Source organism: Gorilla gorilla, chromosome 19, assembly GCF_029281585.2.
Source record: "Gorilla gorilla gorilla isolate KB3781 chromosome 19, NHGRI_mGorGor1-v2.1_pri, whole genome shotgun sequence".
NCBI classification, from domain to species: Eukaryota; Metazoa; Chordata; class Mammalia; order Primates; family Hominidae; genus Gorilla; species Gorilla gorilla.
Window position 1 is genome coordinate 22,813,668 of NC_073243.2, and position 16,363 is coordinate 22,830,030.

Consider the following 16,363-nt stretch of genomic DNA (forward strand, 5'->3'; position numbering starts at 1 on the left):
TGGCAGCAAAGTTTTATTGTAAAATAAGAGATCGATATAAAAATGGGATATAAAAAGGGAGAAGGAGGGGAAGGGTGGGGTGAAAATGCAGATGTGCTTGCAGAATGTAAAAGATGTTGACCCTTCCAGCTGGACGTGGTGGCTCACACTTGTAATCCCAGCACTCTGGGAGGCTGAGACAGGTGGATCGCCTGAGCCCAGGAGTTTGAGACCAGCCTGGGCAACACTGTGAGACCCCATCTCTACAAAACATGCAAAAGTTGGCTGGCCATGGTGGCATGAACCTGTGGTCCCAGCTACTCCGGAGGCTGAGGCAGGACTGCTTGAGCCGGGGAGGCAAAGGCTGCAGTAAGCCAAGATCATGCCACTCCACTCCAGCCTGGGCAACAAAGTGAGACCCAGTCTCAAAGAAAAAGAAAAAAAAAAAAAGAAAAAAGAAATTGACCCTGAGCATAAAACAAGTCTTGGTGAATCCAGATCATCATATACAAGAGATGAAATCCTCCAGGGTGTGGGATGGGGTGAGATTTCCTTTTAGGTACTAAGGTTCACCAAGAGGTTGTCAGACAGGGTTTGGCTGGGCCAGCAGAGACTTGACAACTCCCTCTACCTAACCAGCTGCCCAACTGTAGAAACTACCAACCCACCGACCAACAGGGAGAGGGAACAAGCACCCTCAAGGGGGTCAAGTTCTAGACCCCATGTAATAAAAGGTGATTTCAAGGCCAGATGTACATTATTTCATTAACCCTCACAATGCACTCTGTGAGGTAGGTGCAAATGCCAGCATTTCACAGATATGGGCCTTGAAGTTAGAGAAAATTCAACAGTGAGGGACAGCTTCCCTGGTTAGTACGGTGAAGTGGGCCCCTACCTAGAATGTGGCTGATTGTAAACTAACCCTTACCTGCAAGAACATTTCTTACATCTCCCAAACATCCCTCACAGTAAAAACCTTAAAATCTAAGCTGGTATGTCCTACTCCCCATCCTCCTCCCCACAACAAAACACCAGTGCAGGCCAACTTGTTCAGTCGAGCCCCGGGACAAAGCAAATGGAAGTCCTGGGTGCTTCTGACGCACACCTATTGCAAGCAAGGGTTCAAAGACCCAAAACCCAAAATGGCAGGGGAGGGAGAGATGGGGGTGGGAGGCTGTCAGTGGGGAACAAGAAGTGGAGAATGTCAGTCTGAGTCAGGCCCTTCTGTCTTGAACATGAGTTTTTTATGGCGGGAGGTAGACTGACCCTTTTTGGACTTCAGGTGGCTGTAGGAGACAGAAGCAGGGAGGAGAGATGACATCACATGAGTGAGAGGGTCTGTGCCCCTTTTCCCTGACCAATGCTTTGAAGGGCCTAAGGCTGGGACAACGGGAATTCAAATCAAGATGGTGGCCACACCCCATGCAAATATGTTTACTGAGCACCTCAGAGTATTAGTGTGTATTAGTCTCGTAATCTTCCCTTACCCCATTTTACTTTATTTATTTTTTTTGAGACGGAGTTTCACTCTTGTTGCCCAGGCTGGAGTGTAATGGTGAGATCTCAGATCACCGCAACCTCTGCCTCCTGGGTTCAAGCGATTCTCCTGCCTCAGCCTCCCGAGTAGGTAGCTGGGATTACAGGCATGCATCACCACGCCCGGCTAATTTTGTATTTTTAGTAGAGATGGGGTTTCTCCATGTTGGTCAGGCTGGGCTCAAACTCCCGACCTCAGGTGATCCACTCGCCTTGGCCTCCCAGAGTGTGGGATTCATGAGCCACTGCGCCCGGCCCCCTTACCCCATTTTATATATAAGGAAACTGAGTTTGACGGGGGTCACCAAGGACCTGCTGGTGCATGGCAGGGCTGAGTATATGACCTGAAACTCTGGCTGCATTCAGTATTACACAATTATTAGGCCCCTCCTTGAGACCCTCCAGCTCTGGGCTGGGAGTTGCGGAGAATGGCAAAGAAGTATCCACACTCGTCCCTGGGTTTGGATGTTCTGTGGATACACTGAGGCAAGAATGTGGTTATAGGATTCAACTGGAGGAAAACTAAAAAAAATGTCTATGCAGGGCTGGGACCCAATGAGATGGGGTCAGCTGCCTTTGACCATGAAGGCAGGATGAGAATGGAATCCTATGGCTTTCCAACCTAGGAAGGCAGGGGAGTAGGGCCAGGAAGGGGCTGAGGTCACTCACCTGGAGTGAGCCCTACTCCCCCCTGGCTCCTTCCCAGCCTGGGCATCCTTGAGTTCCAAGGCCTCATTCAGCTCTCGGAACATCTCGAAGCGCTCACGCCCACGGATCTGCAGCAACAGAGGAGGGGGAGAAATAAGTATATACACAGTACCTGAGTTAAAAGATGGTTCAAGTTACAATTGTTTGACTTTATGATGGTACAAAAGCAACATGCATTTAGTAGAAACTACACTTCAAGTACCTATACAGCTGACTTTTAAAAATATTTATTTATTTATTTTGAGATGGGGTCTTACTCTGTTGCCCAGGCGGGAGTGCAATGGTGCAATCTTGGCTGATTGCAATCTCCGCCTCTGGGGTTCAAGTGATTCTTGTGCCTCAGCCTCCCGAATAGCTGGGACTACAGGCGTGTGCTACCACACCTGGCTAATTTTTGTGTTTTTAGTAGAGATGGGGCTTCACCATGTTAGCCAGGCTGGTTTCCAACTCCTGACGTCAGGTGATCTACCCACCTCCACCTCCCAAAGTGCTGGGATTACAGGTGTGAGCCACTGTGCCCAGCCCTTTTTTAAATTTTAGAGATGATGTCTTGCTATGTTGTTCAGGCTGGACTCAAACTCTTGGGCTCAAGAGATCCTCCTGCCTTAGCCTCTCAAGTAACTGGGACTACATGTGCATGCGACTGTGCCTCGTTTCTTTTCTTTTTTTTCTGAGACGGAGTCTCACTCTATCGCCCAGGCTGGAGCGCAGTGGCGCCATCTTGGCTCCCTGCAACCTCTGCCTCCCGGTTCAAGCGATTCTCCTGCCTCAGCCTCCCAAGTAGCTGGGATTACAGGGATTACAGGCACCCGCCATCATGCCCGGTTAATTTTTGTATTTTAGTAGAGACGGGGTTTCACCATGTTGGCTAGGCTGGTCTTGAACTCCTGACCTCAGGTGATCCGCCCGCCCCAGCCTCCCGAAATGCTGGAATTACAGGCGTGAGCCAGTGCGCCTGGCCTTTTCTTTTTTTGAGTCTCGCTCTGCGCCCAGGCTGTGCCCGGCTCGACTGTGCCTCCTTTCATGCAACCATGCTGTTTCTCACGTTCAGTAACAATATTCAATAAATCACATGAGATATACAACATTTTATTACTATAAAATAGGCTTTGTGTTAGATGACTTTGCCCAACTGTAGGGTAACTTAAATGCTCTGAACACGTTTCAAGTAGGCTAGGGCTGAGTGTGGTAGCTCATGCCTGTAACCCCAGTACTTGGGGAGGCTGAGGTGGAAGGATTGATTGAGCCCAGGGGTTTGATACCAGCATGGGCAACATAGCAAGACCTTGACTTCACAGAAAATAAAAAATTAGCTGGGTGTCGTGGCATGTGCCTGTAGTCCTAGCTACTTGGGAGGGTGAAATCACCGGAGCCCAGGGAGGTCAAGGCTGCAGTGAGCTGAGATCGCGCCACTGCACTCTAGCCTGAGTGACAGAGTGAGACTCTGTCTTTAAAGAAATAAATAAAAATTAGCTGGGCGTGGTGGCTCACACCTGTAATCCCAGCACTTTGGGAGGCCGAGGCGGGCGGATCACATGGTCAGAAGTTCGAGACCAGCCTGGCCAACATGGTGAAACCCTGTCTCTACTAAAAATACAAAAATTAGCCGGGCGTGGTAGCAGGCACTTGTAGTCCTAGCTATTCGGGAGGCTGAGGCAGGAGAATCACTTGAACCCAGGAGGCAGAGGTTGCAGTGAGCCGAGATCATGCCACTGCACTCCAGCCTGGGCGACAGAGTGAGACTGAGTCTCAAAAAAAAAAAATAAATAAAATAAAATAAAAATAAATAAATAAAAATTAGCCAGGCATGGTGGTGCAGGCCTGTAGTTGAAGCAACTTGGGAGGCTGAGCTGGGAGGATGGATGGAGCCTGGGAGGTGGAGGCTGCAGTGAGCTGTGACTGCACTACTGCACTCTATCCAGCCTGGGTGACAGAGCAAGACCTTGTCTCAAAAAAGTAGGCTAGAGACCAGCCTGGGCAACATAGTGAGACTCTATCTATCTACAAAAAATTTTAAAAATTAGCTGGGTATGGTGGTGTATGCCTGTGGTCCTAGCTACTGGGGAGGCAGAGCTAGGGGGATTGCTTGAGCCCAGGAGTTCGAGGATATAATGAGCTATGATCACATCACTGTAATCCAGCCTGGGCAACAGAGCAAGATGCTGTCTCCATTAAAAATAAAATAAAAGTAGGCTAGGCAGGCCGGGTGCGGTGGCTCACGCCTGTAATCCCAGCACTTTGGGAGGCCAAGGCAGGCAGATCACAAGGTCAGGAGTTCGAGACTAGCCTGGCCAACATGGTGAAACCTCATCTCTACTAAAAAAAAAAATACAAAAAATTAGCTGGGCGTCAGGGCAGGTGCCTGTAATCCCAGCTACTCAGTGGGCTGAGGCAGGAGAATCGCTTGAACCCGGAAGGTGGAGGTTGCAGTGAGCCGAGATCCTGCCACTGCACTCAGCCTGGGTGACACAGTGAGACTCCGTCTCAAAAAAAAAAAAAAAAAAAAAGTAGGCTAGGCTAAGCTATGATGTTCCTTAGATTAGCTGTATTAAATCCATTTTCAACTTACAATATTTTCAACTTACGACGAGTTTATCAGGAAGTAACACCATCGTAAGTCAAGTAGCATCTGTATCAGGCAAAGTCATAGAACCATTTTCATGCTCTCTTTAACAATTTTCTTTTTGAAAGCTGGTCTGGTCCTTTAAAATATATATTATGTTATAAGTTGGTGTTCTGAAGTTAGTTAGCTACAACCAGGAGCCATTGTCTTTGAGGCATCACTGCCCCCTGATGGCAAATGCCCCAATTGCAGGTAAAACAGTCAAGAAGAAAACAGCATTTTGAGTGTTAGACTGGAAACTTTCTACTTGATAAGAGGTCCCAAGACTTAGTACCTGAAGGGTGAAATATTCTCCATCCAGTGGTTTCTTCTTTGGCTGGGGAGAGGAGCTGGTGTTGTTGGGCAGTGCTAGGAAAGAGGCAAGGAAAGGTGATAAAAGTGAATCTGAGGCATAACTGCACCCTTGGTCTCCTCCACCGCTTCTTGTCCTGCTTGCTTACCTCGCTTAGTGCTCCCTGGGGGCAGCTCGTGGTGAGGCTCCCCTTTCTTGCGGAGATTCTCTTCCTCTGTGCGCCGGTCTCTCCCAGGACAGGCACAAACACGCACCTCAAAGCTGTTCCGTCCCAGTAGATTACCACTGCTCAGGATAGGAAAAGAGAAGCAAGAGGCAGTAAGGAAATCAGGTCCTACCTGTCCCGTTTAAAAAACCAGGCTCCATCTACTCCCAACCACCCTTGTCCTTTCTGGAGCCTAAGCTCCAGCTCCAGGTAGGTGGAGGAGAAGCCACAGGTTAAGAGGTCCCAAAGCCAGAGAAAAGAAAACTGAGTGGGAGCAGTGAGGAGATTCCCCGCCGGGGATGTGATGAGAGGTGGATGGGTAGTAGTATGGAAGAAATCGGTAAGAGGTGGGCCCAGGGGTCAGAGGCAAGCAGAGGCTGGGGCACAGCAGGCCAGTGTGCAGGGTGGCAAGTGGCTCCTGACCTGGAGTCTTCCAGTGTGATGATGGTGAGGATGGGCCTCCGGTTCATGCCGCCCATGCAGGAACTGTTACACATGTAGTTGTAGTGGATGGTGGTACAGTCAGAGCCAACCTAGGAGAGAACACAGGCCCAAGATGAGGCCAGTGGGCCTTGGGGAGACCTGTGGCAAGCAGGGGAGGCCTTTTTTTTTTTTTTGAGATGGAATCTTGCTCTGTCGCCCAGGCTGGAGTGCAGTGGCGTGATCTCAGCTCACTGCAAGCTCCACCGCCCAGGTTCACGCCATTCTCCTTCCTCAGCCTCCCAAGTAGCTGGGACTACAGGTGCCCGGCACCACGCCCGGCTAATTTTTTTTGTATTTTTCAGTACAGACGGGGTTTCACCATTAGCCAGGATGGTCTCGATCTCCCAACCTCGTGATCCGCCTGCCTTGGCCTCCCAAAGTGCTGGGATTACAGGCATGAGCCACCGCGCCCAGCCAAGCAGGGGAGGCCCTTAGCCTCTGTAAGCTTCAGTTTTTTCAACTGTGCAATAGTTAAACCCATTTACTTTGCACATCTCATGGGGTTATAGGGAGGTCAAATAAGCAGCAGGAGAAAGCCCCCCTACTGCTCACCTGGAGGGCCACTGACAACCACCCTTACCCCCTCCTCCCAGAGACCCCAGTTGCAAATCAGACCTCAGGCGGCTCATAGGGCACCACCACACTATGTCGAAAAGTGTTTCTGTCATCCAAATACTCCACACGCAAATTTCCTTCCACTCGGATAAGATGCTGAGGAGGGGCCAGACCTAAGAGCAATCAGTGAGGAATCAGAGGCCTGGGGACCCTGGGCAACCAGCCCTGTCGTCTCTCCAGCCCCAGCTGCTCACCATCGCTATCTGAGCAGCGCTCATGGTGGGGGCAGCGCCTCACAACCTCCGTCATGTGCTGTGACTGCTTATAGATGGCCATGGCGCGGACGCGGGTGCCGGGCGGGGGTGTGGAATCAACCCACAGCTGCACAGGGCAGGTCTTGGCCAGTTGGCAAAACATCTTGTTGAGGGTAGGGGAGTACTGTAGGAAGAGGAAGGAGACAGAGTTGAAAGTCAGGGCACAAGTGAACAAATAAAGCAACTGGAAGAGGGCAGCAAAGAAACAAATATGCGTAAGCACCTCCTGCAACCCACTAGCGAGCTAGAGAGAGTTGGCATCTACACCTCAGGAGCTTTTCTTTTTTTTTTTTTTTTTTGAGATAGGGTCTTGCTCTGTCACTCAGGCTGGAGCACAGTGGTGTGATCACAGCTCACTGCAGCCTCCATCTCCTGGCCTCAAGTGATCTTCCCACCTCAGCCTCCTGAGTGGCTGGGACTATAGGTGTAAACCACCATGCCTGGCTAATTTTTTGTATTTTTTTGTAGAGACGAGGTTTCACCATGTTACCCAGGCTGGTCTTGAACTCCTGGGCTCAGGTGATCTGCCCGCCTTGGCCTCTTTGAGAGTGCTGGGATTGCAGGCGTGAGCCACCAAGCCTGGTCAGGAGCTTATTTTCAAAAGCCAAGGAATACATGTGGATGAAGAAAAAGAAAAGTTCTGCATCCCCAGGAGAGATGCTGAGGGTGTGATGGGATGGATAAAAGCCCAAATTCAAGGGGGAATATTCAACTTTGGGTCAGGGGTCAGAGATCACACATTAAGTGGGTAAACTATAAAAAAACACTGACAGGAAGCCAAAGGGTGAAGAGGAATCCCAAAGTTCCAAACAGAAGAAATGCAGGGGGATACGGCCAGGCATTGAAGTCTCATGGAAGCCAGCCCCTCAGGGCCACTGACCGTGCAAGTCACAGACTTGGCTGTCCCAGAATGCAAGAAGCCCAGACGGAAACCGTAGCTGCCCTGGTAGGTTTTCTGGGAAGGGACAGAAGATGACAGGGGCCAGGAGGGGGCTGGTGCAGGGGCCGCCGGTGTAGGAGCTGCTGGTGCAGGGGCCACGGGGGGAGCAGCCTCTGGCATTCTGGGAGCTTCATCTGGACCTGGGTCTTCAGTGAACCATTGTTCAATATCGTCCGGGGACAGCATCAAATCATCCATTGCTTGGGACGGCAAGGGGGACTGTAGATGGGTGAAAAGAGCAGTCAGAGGACCAGGTCCTCAGCCCCCCAGCCCCCCAGCCCCCCAGCCCTCCAGGTCCCCAGCCCAACCCTTGTCCTTACCAGAACGTTGTTTTCAGGAAGTCTGAAAGACAAGAGCAGAAAGTCAGTCCCATGGAATTTTCGCTTCTCACAGGTCTCTGCTAGGGGGCTGGGGTTGGGGTGGGGGTGGTGGGCCTGCCCTTCCAATGGATCCACTCACAGTTTCCATAGGTCTGAAAATGTTTCCTGACTCAGAGGGGGCTCGACGCTAGGATCTGACTGCGGCTCCTCCATGGCAGTGACCCGGAAGGCAGTCTGGCTGCTGCAAGAGGGAAAGTGGGGATCCAGCATGAGACACTTCCAACCCTGGGTCACCTGGGCCTGCAGAGAAGGAACCCCCTCCCCCAACACCATGCCAGGGTCTGAGACAGCTCGGCTTCCTGTGGAGCAGGAAAAGAATGGCTGCTTCACATTCTCTCTTCCAATCTTTCACCACAACCCAAGCACTCCTGCCCCACCCCTCACCAGCCATGCACTTCTTTGAGGAAAAGATAATCAGAGAGGGACTTCCAACCTTCCCACCACTAAATCCCCAAGACTTCCTAAATGTGCACCCTATTCCCAACTCCCTTCCTGTATTTTTTTTTTTTTTTTTTTGAGATGGAGTCTCGCTCTGTCACCTAGGCTGGAGCACAGTGGCATGATCTTGGCTCACTGCAACCTCTACCTTCCGGGTTCAAGCCATTCTCCTGCTTCAGTCTCCCGAGTAGCTGGGATTACAGGCGAGTACCACCACACCCAGCTAATTTTTGTATTTTTAGTAGAGACGGGGCTTTGCCATGTTGGCCAGGCTGGTCTCGAACTCCTGACTTCAGGTGATCGGCCCGCCTCAGCCTCCTAAAGTGCCAAGATTACAGGTGTGAGCTACTGTGCCCTGCTCCCACCTCCTGTTAACAAGGATACAGTTGTTCTCAGCCTGCAATCTCTGTATGGGGAAGGACACCCCCTTGGCCCCCACCCTTCCCCACCTGATACACGGCTCCATTTCTTTGATTCCTTTCACTGCAAAGCTTCTGGAAGAACAACTGTCTCACCGCTCACCTGCCCATTCTCTTCGGACACTCCTCAGCCCTGCGTTACAAACCCCTCATGAATGGCCCGTCTCGGCTTCTTTAATCTCATCTCTTACCAACCACTCCCTCTTCCCCAAAAGCTCTAGCTAGACTGGCTGCCCTTCTCTGCTAATCAACTGGTGGTTCCTTGGCTAGCCAGGAACATGGGGGTAGGCTCCTTCCCGTGCAGACTTTAAGTCATCCTATTTTAATTCACATCACCTCATTTGCATTCTCATAGCACTTACATTGTCTGATACTTTTCCTTGTTTATTTTATCTGTTTCCTCTAATAGCATATACACTTCCTAAGGGCAGGGCAGTGATCTATCTTGTTGTCTTGCTGACCAAAGTATTAGATCACAATGCCTTGCACCTGCTTGGGCTCAATAAATGTGAATAACACACAAGCCTGTTATATGAGAGGTCAAGAGAGCAAGAAAGAGCAAGGGGCAGCCCCTGTGTGGACCAGCATCTTGCACGAAGTTATGCAACTATCATCGCACCTTCTCCCAGACAAGCTTTCAAAGGCTTTGCCATGTTTTGTTTGTTTGTTTGTTTGTTTGTTTTTTGAGATGGAGTTTGGCTCTTTTCGCCCAGGGTGGAGTGCAGTGGTGCAGTCTAGGCTCACTGCAACCTCTGCCTTCTGGTTTCAAGCAATTCACCTGCTCAGCCTCCCCAGTAGCTGGGATTACAGGTGCCTGCCACCATGCCTGGCTGATTTTTTGTATTTTTAGTAGAGACAGGGTTTCACCATGTTGGCCAGGCTGGTGTGGAACTCCTGACCTTGTGATCCACCTGCCTCGGCCTCCCAAAGCGCTGGGATTACAGGTGTGAGCCACTGCGCCTGGCCTGCCATGTTCTTTCTTTCTTTCTTTTTTCTTCTGAGGCAGGGTCTTGCTTTGTTGCCCAGGCTAGGGTACAGTGGTGCAATCATGGCTCACTACAGCCTCGGACTCCTGGGCTCAGTGATTCTCCTGCCTCAGCCTCCCGAGTAGCTGGGACCACAGAGGCCTGCCTGGCTAATTTTTTAGTCTTTTTCTTTTTCTTTTTTTTTTTGGAGACGGAGTCTCGCCCTGTCACCCAGGCTAGAGTGCAGTGGTGTGATCTCGACTCACTGTAACCTCCACCTCCCAGATTCAAGCGATCCTCTTGCCTCAACTTCCTGAGTAGCTGGGATTACAGGCGCCCACCAATGCGCCTGATTAATTTTTTGTATTTTTAGTAGAGACGGGGTTTTGCCATGTTGGCCAGGCTGGTTTCGAACTCCTGACCTCAGGTGATCCTCCCGCCTCCGACTCCCAAAGTGCTGGGATTACAGGTGTGAGCCACTGCACCCGGCCAATTTTTGAGTTTTTTTGTAGAGGCAGGGTTTCACTATGTTGCCCAGACAGGATGCTCTCTTTTTTTTTTTTTCAGGGATGCTCTCTTTCTTTACGCCAAATTTGTCATCAGATTTGCTAAGAAACATGCCTACTGTAAGTGTTTGTTACACTTTTCTGTTTTTTTTTTTTTTTGAGACAGAGTTTTGCTCTCGTTCAGGCTGGAGTGCAATGGTGTGATCTCGGCTCACCGCAATCTCTGCCTCCCAGGTTCAAGCAATTCTCCTGCCTCAGCCTCCCGAGTAGCTGGGATTACAGGCATGCGCCACTGCGCCCGGCTAATTTTGTAGTTTTAGTAGAGACGGGGTTTCTCCATATTGGTCAGGCTGGTCTTGAACTCCCAACCTCAGGTGATCCGCCCGCCTTGGCCTCCCAAAGTGCTGGGATTACAGGCATGAACCACTGTGACCAGCCCACTTTTCTGTTGTTTGCACTGACAAAACATCCCCTACCAAACAGCTCCTTTAATGGCAGGCTCTTTTCTTTTTTTATTTTATTTTATTTTATTTTATTTTATTTTATTTTGAGATGGAGTCTCAGCTCTTGTTGCCCAGGCTGGAGTACAGTGGCACGATCTCCGCTTACTGCAACCTCCTTCTCCCGGATTCAAATGATTCTCCTGCCTCAGCCTGCTGAGTAGCTAGGACTACAAGCATGTGCCACCATGCCTGGCTAATTTTGTACTTCTAGTAGAGACGGGGTTTCACCATGTTGGTCAGGCTGGTCTCGAACTCCCAACCTCAGGTGATCCGCCCCCCTTGGCCTCCTAAAGTGCTGGGATTACAGGCGTGAGCCACCAAGCCTGGCCTAGTACTCTGTGTATTATGGGAAATGTAGAGTTGAGGAAAGTGCTGGGCACACAGTAAGAGCTCAACAAAGTTTAGATGTTTCTGCAATTGTTCTATTTCACTTGTTCTATATTATTATTCTAGAGAGAACTGTGTGATTGTTAGTGCGGATCTGTGGTACTGCCCCCAACCCCACTCCATTAATGCAAGTACACCTCCTTCAGGGAACTATTGAGTCAACAGGCCAGGAGGTGCTGTCCTGAAATGGGGGGCCCAAAGTCTCAATCCCACTTGGAGGGACACAGCTCTACAGACAGGTCTCCCTGTCTTTATCTCTCAAATCTTCAGTAGCCACTAAAATCTCCGTGTTTTTCAGAGCAGGACCTTCCCAGGGGTACCAGCATCAGTGGGCCAGGATACAAATGTGCCAAGCTGAACTAGGCCTTCCAAATGGCCAGGGAGCCAAGAGAAATGCAGGTGCCCTTGGCTGGGTGGGAAGGCAATGAGCTCAACTGAGACCCCAAACAGGGGCAGGCCTGACCAGAATCTTAACAGTGGCTGCTGGTATCAGTCTTGAAGGCCTATATGTCCAGTGATTCCCTAAACAATATAGTACGACAAGTACTTACATACATACTTGCATGTACATTAGCATTTTCATTGTATGGGGGTAATGTAAGTAATCTAGAGATAATTTAAACTATATGGGAGGATATGTGTAGGTTAAATGCAAATACTATACCATCTTATATATGGGACTTAGACATCTGTGGGTTTGGTGTGTGAGGAGTCCCAGAACCAAGCCCCTACAGATAGAGGGATAAATATATTGCCCTGTAACCTGCAACCCTGCTATATTTATTTATTAGTTTTGGTAGCTTTTTATGGATTTTCCATTAGGACTTTTTTTTTTTTTTTGAGATGGAGTTTCACTCTTTTTTTTTTTTTGAGACGGAATCTCGCTCTGTTGCCCGGCATGGAGTGCAATGGCATGATCTCAGCTCACTGCAACCTCCACCTCCTGGGTTCAAGCAATTCTTCTGTCTCAGCCTCCCAGGTAGCTGGGATTACAGGCGCCCACCACTACACCCAGCTAATTCTTGTATTTTTAGTAGAGACGGGGTTTCACCATGTTATGCTGGTCTCAAACTCCTGACCTCAGGTGATCGGCCTACCTCAGCCTCCCGAAGTGCTGGGATTACAGGTGTAAGCCACCACACCCTGCCGGAGTTTCACTCTTGTTGCCCAGGCTGGAGTGCAATAGCGCGATCTCGGCTCACTGCAACCTCTGCCTCCCAGGTCCAAGCAATTCTCCTGCCTCAGCCTCCTGAGTAGCTGGGATTAGAGGTGCCCGTCACCACGCCTGGCTAATTTTTTGTATTTTTATTGGAGATGGGGTTTCACCATGTTGGCCAGGCTGGTCCCAGGGGAGCCACCTGCCTCAGCCTCCTAAAAGTGCTAGGATTACAGGCATGAGCCACCACACGTGGCCCCATTAGGACATGTATGTATAGAATCATACTGGCTGTGAATATAAGTTTTATTTCTTCCTTTCTAATCGTTATTTTTTTCTTTCCTTTTTTTTTTTTTGAGACGGAGTTTTTGCTTTTGTCACCCAGGCTGGAGTGCAATGGTGCAATCTCGGCTCACTACAACCTCCGCCTCCCATGTTCAAGTGATTCTCCTGCCTAAGCCTCCCAAGTAGCTGGGATTACAGGCACGCGCCACCATGCCCAGCTAATTTTTGTATTTTTAGTAGAGATGGGGTTTCACCATGTTGGCCAGGCTGGTGTTGAACTCCTGACCTCAGGTGATCCACCCACCTCGGCCTCCCAAAGTGCTGGGATTACAGGCATGAGCCACTGTACCCGGCCAATGCCTGGCTAATTTTTTAATATTTTAATAGAGACGAGGTTTCACCATCTTTGTCAGGCTGGTCTCCAACTCCAGACCTCAGGTGATCTGCCCACCTCGGCCTCCCAAAGTGCTGGGATTATAGGCGTGAGACATCGGGCCACTAATCATTATTTCTTTTTCTTTTTTTTTTTTTTGAGACACAGTCTTGCTCTGTCTCCCAGGCTGGAGTGCAGTGGCTCTATCTCAGCTCACTGCAAGCTCCACCCCCTGAGTTCATGCCATTCTCCTGCCTCAGCCTCCCGAGTAGCTGGGACTACAGGCGCCCGCCACTACGCCCGCCTAATTTTTTGTATATTTAGCAGAGACAGGGTTTCACCGTGTTAGCCAGGATGGTCTCGATCTCCTGACCTCGTGATCCACCCGCCTCGGCTTCCCAAAGTGCTGGGATTACAGGCCTGAGCCACCGCACCCGGCCCTCATTATTTCTTTTTCTTGCCTGGTTAAAACCTCCAGTATGATATCAACGTTGTGAGAGTCAAATCCTTTTCTAGTTCCTGATCTTAGAGGAAAAAGCGTTGAGTTTTCTTTTCTTTACTTTTTTTTTTTTTTTTTTTGAGACGAAGTCTCACTCTGTTGCCCAGGCTGGAGTGCAGTGGCACGATCTAGGCTCTGCAAGCTCCGCCTCCCGGGTTCACGCCATTCTCTCGCCTCAGCCTCCCAAGTAGCTGGGACTACAGGCGCCCGCCACCATGCCCGGCTAATTTTTTGTTCTTGTATTTTTAGTAGAGACGGGGTTTCAGCATGCTAGTCAGGACAGTCTCGATCTCCTGACCTCGTGATCCGCCCGCCTAGGCCTCCCAAAGTGCTGGGATTACAGGCGTGAGCCACCGCGCCCGGCAGCGTTGAGTTTTCTACCATTATGTATGCTGCTAGTGGAACTCCGACTGTGGATGCCCTGTTATCAAACTAGGTTAAGTTTCCTTTCCCTAGTTTGCTAGGAGGTTGGTTGGTTTGTAATCATGCATATGTGTTGAATATCATTAACTGCTTTTGCTACATCTGTTGAAAAGATCATAGGGTTTTTATGTTTCCCTTTGTTAATGTGGTGAATTACACAGACTGATTTTTTTTCCCCCAGTAAAGACCAGTCTGACTATGTTGCCCAGGCTGGTCTTGAAATCCTGGGCTCAAGAGGTCTTCCTGCCTCAGCCTCCTAAAATGTTGGGATTACAGGCCTGAGCTAGTGCACCAGGCCAATTTTTGAATGTTGAATCAGCTACAATCATGAGATAAACATTATTTGGTTAGAATGTATTTATCCTTTTTCTTTTTCTTTTTTTGAGATGGAGTCTCACTCTGTTGCCCAGGCTGGAGTGCAATGGCATGATCCCAGCTCAGTGCAACTTCTGCCTCCTGGGTTCAAGCGATTCTCCTGCCTCAGACTCCCGAGTAGCTGGGATTTCAGGTGCCCACCACCATGCCCAGCTAATTTTTTTTTTTTTTTTAGATGAAGTATCGCTCTGTCGCCCAGGCTGGAGTGCAGTGGCACGATCTTGGCTCACTGCAACCTCCGCCTCCCGGGTTCAAGCAACTCTGCCTCAGCCTCCTGAGTAGCTGGGATTACAGGCAGGTGCCACCCCACACCGGCTAATTTTTGTATTTTTAGTGGAGATGGGGTTTCACCACATTGGTCAGGCTGGTCTTGAACTCCTGACCTCGTGATCTGCCCACCTCGGCCTCCCAAAGTGCTGGGATTACAGGCGTGAGCCACCGCGCCTGGCCTGTTTATCCTTTTTTCTCTATTACCAGGTTTGGTTTGCTAAAATTGGTTAGCTGTCGCATGTCTATGCTGACAGGAATATTGGTCTAAATTTTCTTTTCTTATAATGTCCTTGTTTGGTTTTGGTACCAGGATTACGCTGGCTTCGAAAACAAGTTGGGAAATATTCCTCTATTTTTTCTTTCTTTCTTTTTTTTTTTCTGAGACAGGGTCTCACTCTGTTGCCCAGGCTGGAGTGCAGTGGCGCAATCTCGGCTCACTGCAACCTCTGCTTCCCAGGTTCAAGGGATTCTTGTGCCTCAGCCTCCTGAGTAACTGGGATTACAGGTATGTGCCACCACGCCTAGCTACTTTTTGTATTTTTAGTAGAGATGGGGTTTCGCCGTGTTGGCCAGGCTGGTCTCAAACTCCCGACCTCAAATGATCCCCTGCCTCAGTGTACCAAAGTGCTGAGATTACAGGTATGGGCCACCGCGCCCAGTCTGTTCCTCTTGTTTTCTGAAGTTTGTGTAAGATGGGTACTGTTTCTTCCTCCAACGTTTAAAGAGAGCAGAGAACAGAGGAGATAAATAGAAAATAGCACTAAGAGGTCAGGCATGGTGGCTCACACCTGTAATCCCAGCACTTTGGGAGGCCGAGATGGGATGAAAGCTTGAGGCCAGCAGTTTGAGACCAGCCTGGGCAACATAGTGAGATCCTGTCAATACAAAAAAATAAAATAGCTAGCTGGGTGTGGTGGAGTAATCCCAGCTACTCGTGAGGCTGAGGCTAGAGGACTGCTTGAGCCCAGGGGTTTGAGGCTGCAGTGAGCCTTGATTGTGCCATTGTACTCTAGCCTGGGCAACAGTGTGAGTCCCTGTCTCAAAAATTAAAAAAGAAAAAAAGAAAATAGCACTAAAATGGTAGCCCTATACTCCAACTGTAAAATAATTAAAATTAAAAGCATTCAGTAGAGAAAGGAAGCCTATTTCAACAAGTGGAGACAGAATAACTGGATTTCCATACAGGAAAGATACCAGAGACTGACTCCTACACCTCACACCATAAACAATTAATTTTAAGAATTAATTAATGGCTCAAGGACCTTACTGTAAAACTTACAACCATAAAGGTCCTAAAAGAAAATATAAGATAATATCTTCATGACCCTGGGGTTAAAAAAAAAAAAAAAAGATGTCCTAAACAGGACAAGGCAAATACTGAACATAAAAAAGATAAATCCACTCCTCTTAAGATACTGTAAACTCTGTAAAGCAAACAAATAGGCAAGCAACAGATCAGAAGAAAACATTCACGACACATGGATCTGATAAAGGACTTGTATCCAGAATGTATAAAGCAGTCCCACAACTGAACAATAAAAACAAACAAAAACCCAAAATAACAGGGAAAAGACTCGAAGAGCTACTTTACAAACAAAATACGAATGGCCAATAGGCACATGAAAAAATGCTGAACATCCTTAGTCAACAGAGAACTGTAAATTACAACCACAAGGATACACCACATTAGAAAGACTGACAATACCTAATGTCCGGAAGGCTGTGGCACAACCATAATAACTCCCATAT

The 16,363-nt window shown here is 49.1% G+C and overlaps 1 protein-coding gene across 2 annotated transcripts in view; it reads right to left on the bottom strand.

Annotated features, from left to right (window-relative positions):
* TP53 (tumor protein p53) overlaps positions 1–16,363 on the bottom strand; it is an 18,783-nt gene continuing 2,420 nt past the window's right edge. Inside the window, exons 1-11 of one of the 2 annotated variants that reach the window (XM_063700589.1) lie at positions 8,903–9,122; positions 8,095–8,196; positions 7,956–7,977; positions 7,576–7,854; positions 6,636–6,819; positions 6,442–6,554; positions 5,767–5,876; positions 5,287–5,423; positions 5,121–5,194; positions 2,185–2,291; positions 1–1,265 (exon numbers count right to left, since the gene is read on the bottom strand). In XM_063700589.1, coding sequence (XP_063556659.1) covers positions 1,184–1,265; positions 2,185–2,291; positions 5,121–5,194; positions 5,287–5,423; positions 5,767–5,876; positions 6,442–6,554; positions 6,636–6,819; positions 7,576–7,854; positions 7,956–7,977; positions 8,095–8,196; positions 8,903–8,919 — 1,227 coding nt within the window. In that variant the 5' untranslated portion in view covers positions 8,920–9,122 and the 3' untranslated portion in view covers positions 1–1,183. Of the gene's footprint in view, positions 1,266–2,184; positions 2,292–5,120; positions 5,195–5,286; positions 5,424–5,766; positions 5,877–6,441; positions 6,555–6,635; positions 6,820–7,575; positions 7,855–7,955; positions 7,978–8,094; positions 8,197–8,902; positions 9,123–16,363 lie in introns of those variants that run through there. The other variant, XM_004058511.5, reaches the window with a different exon arrangement.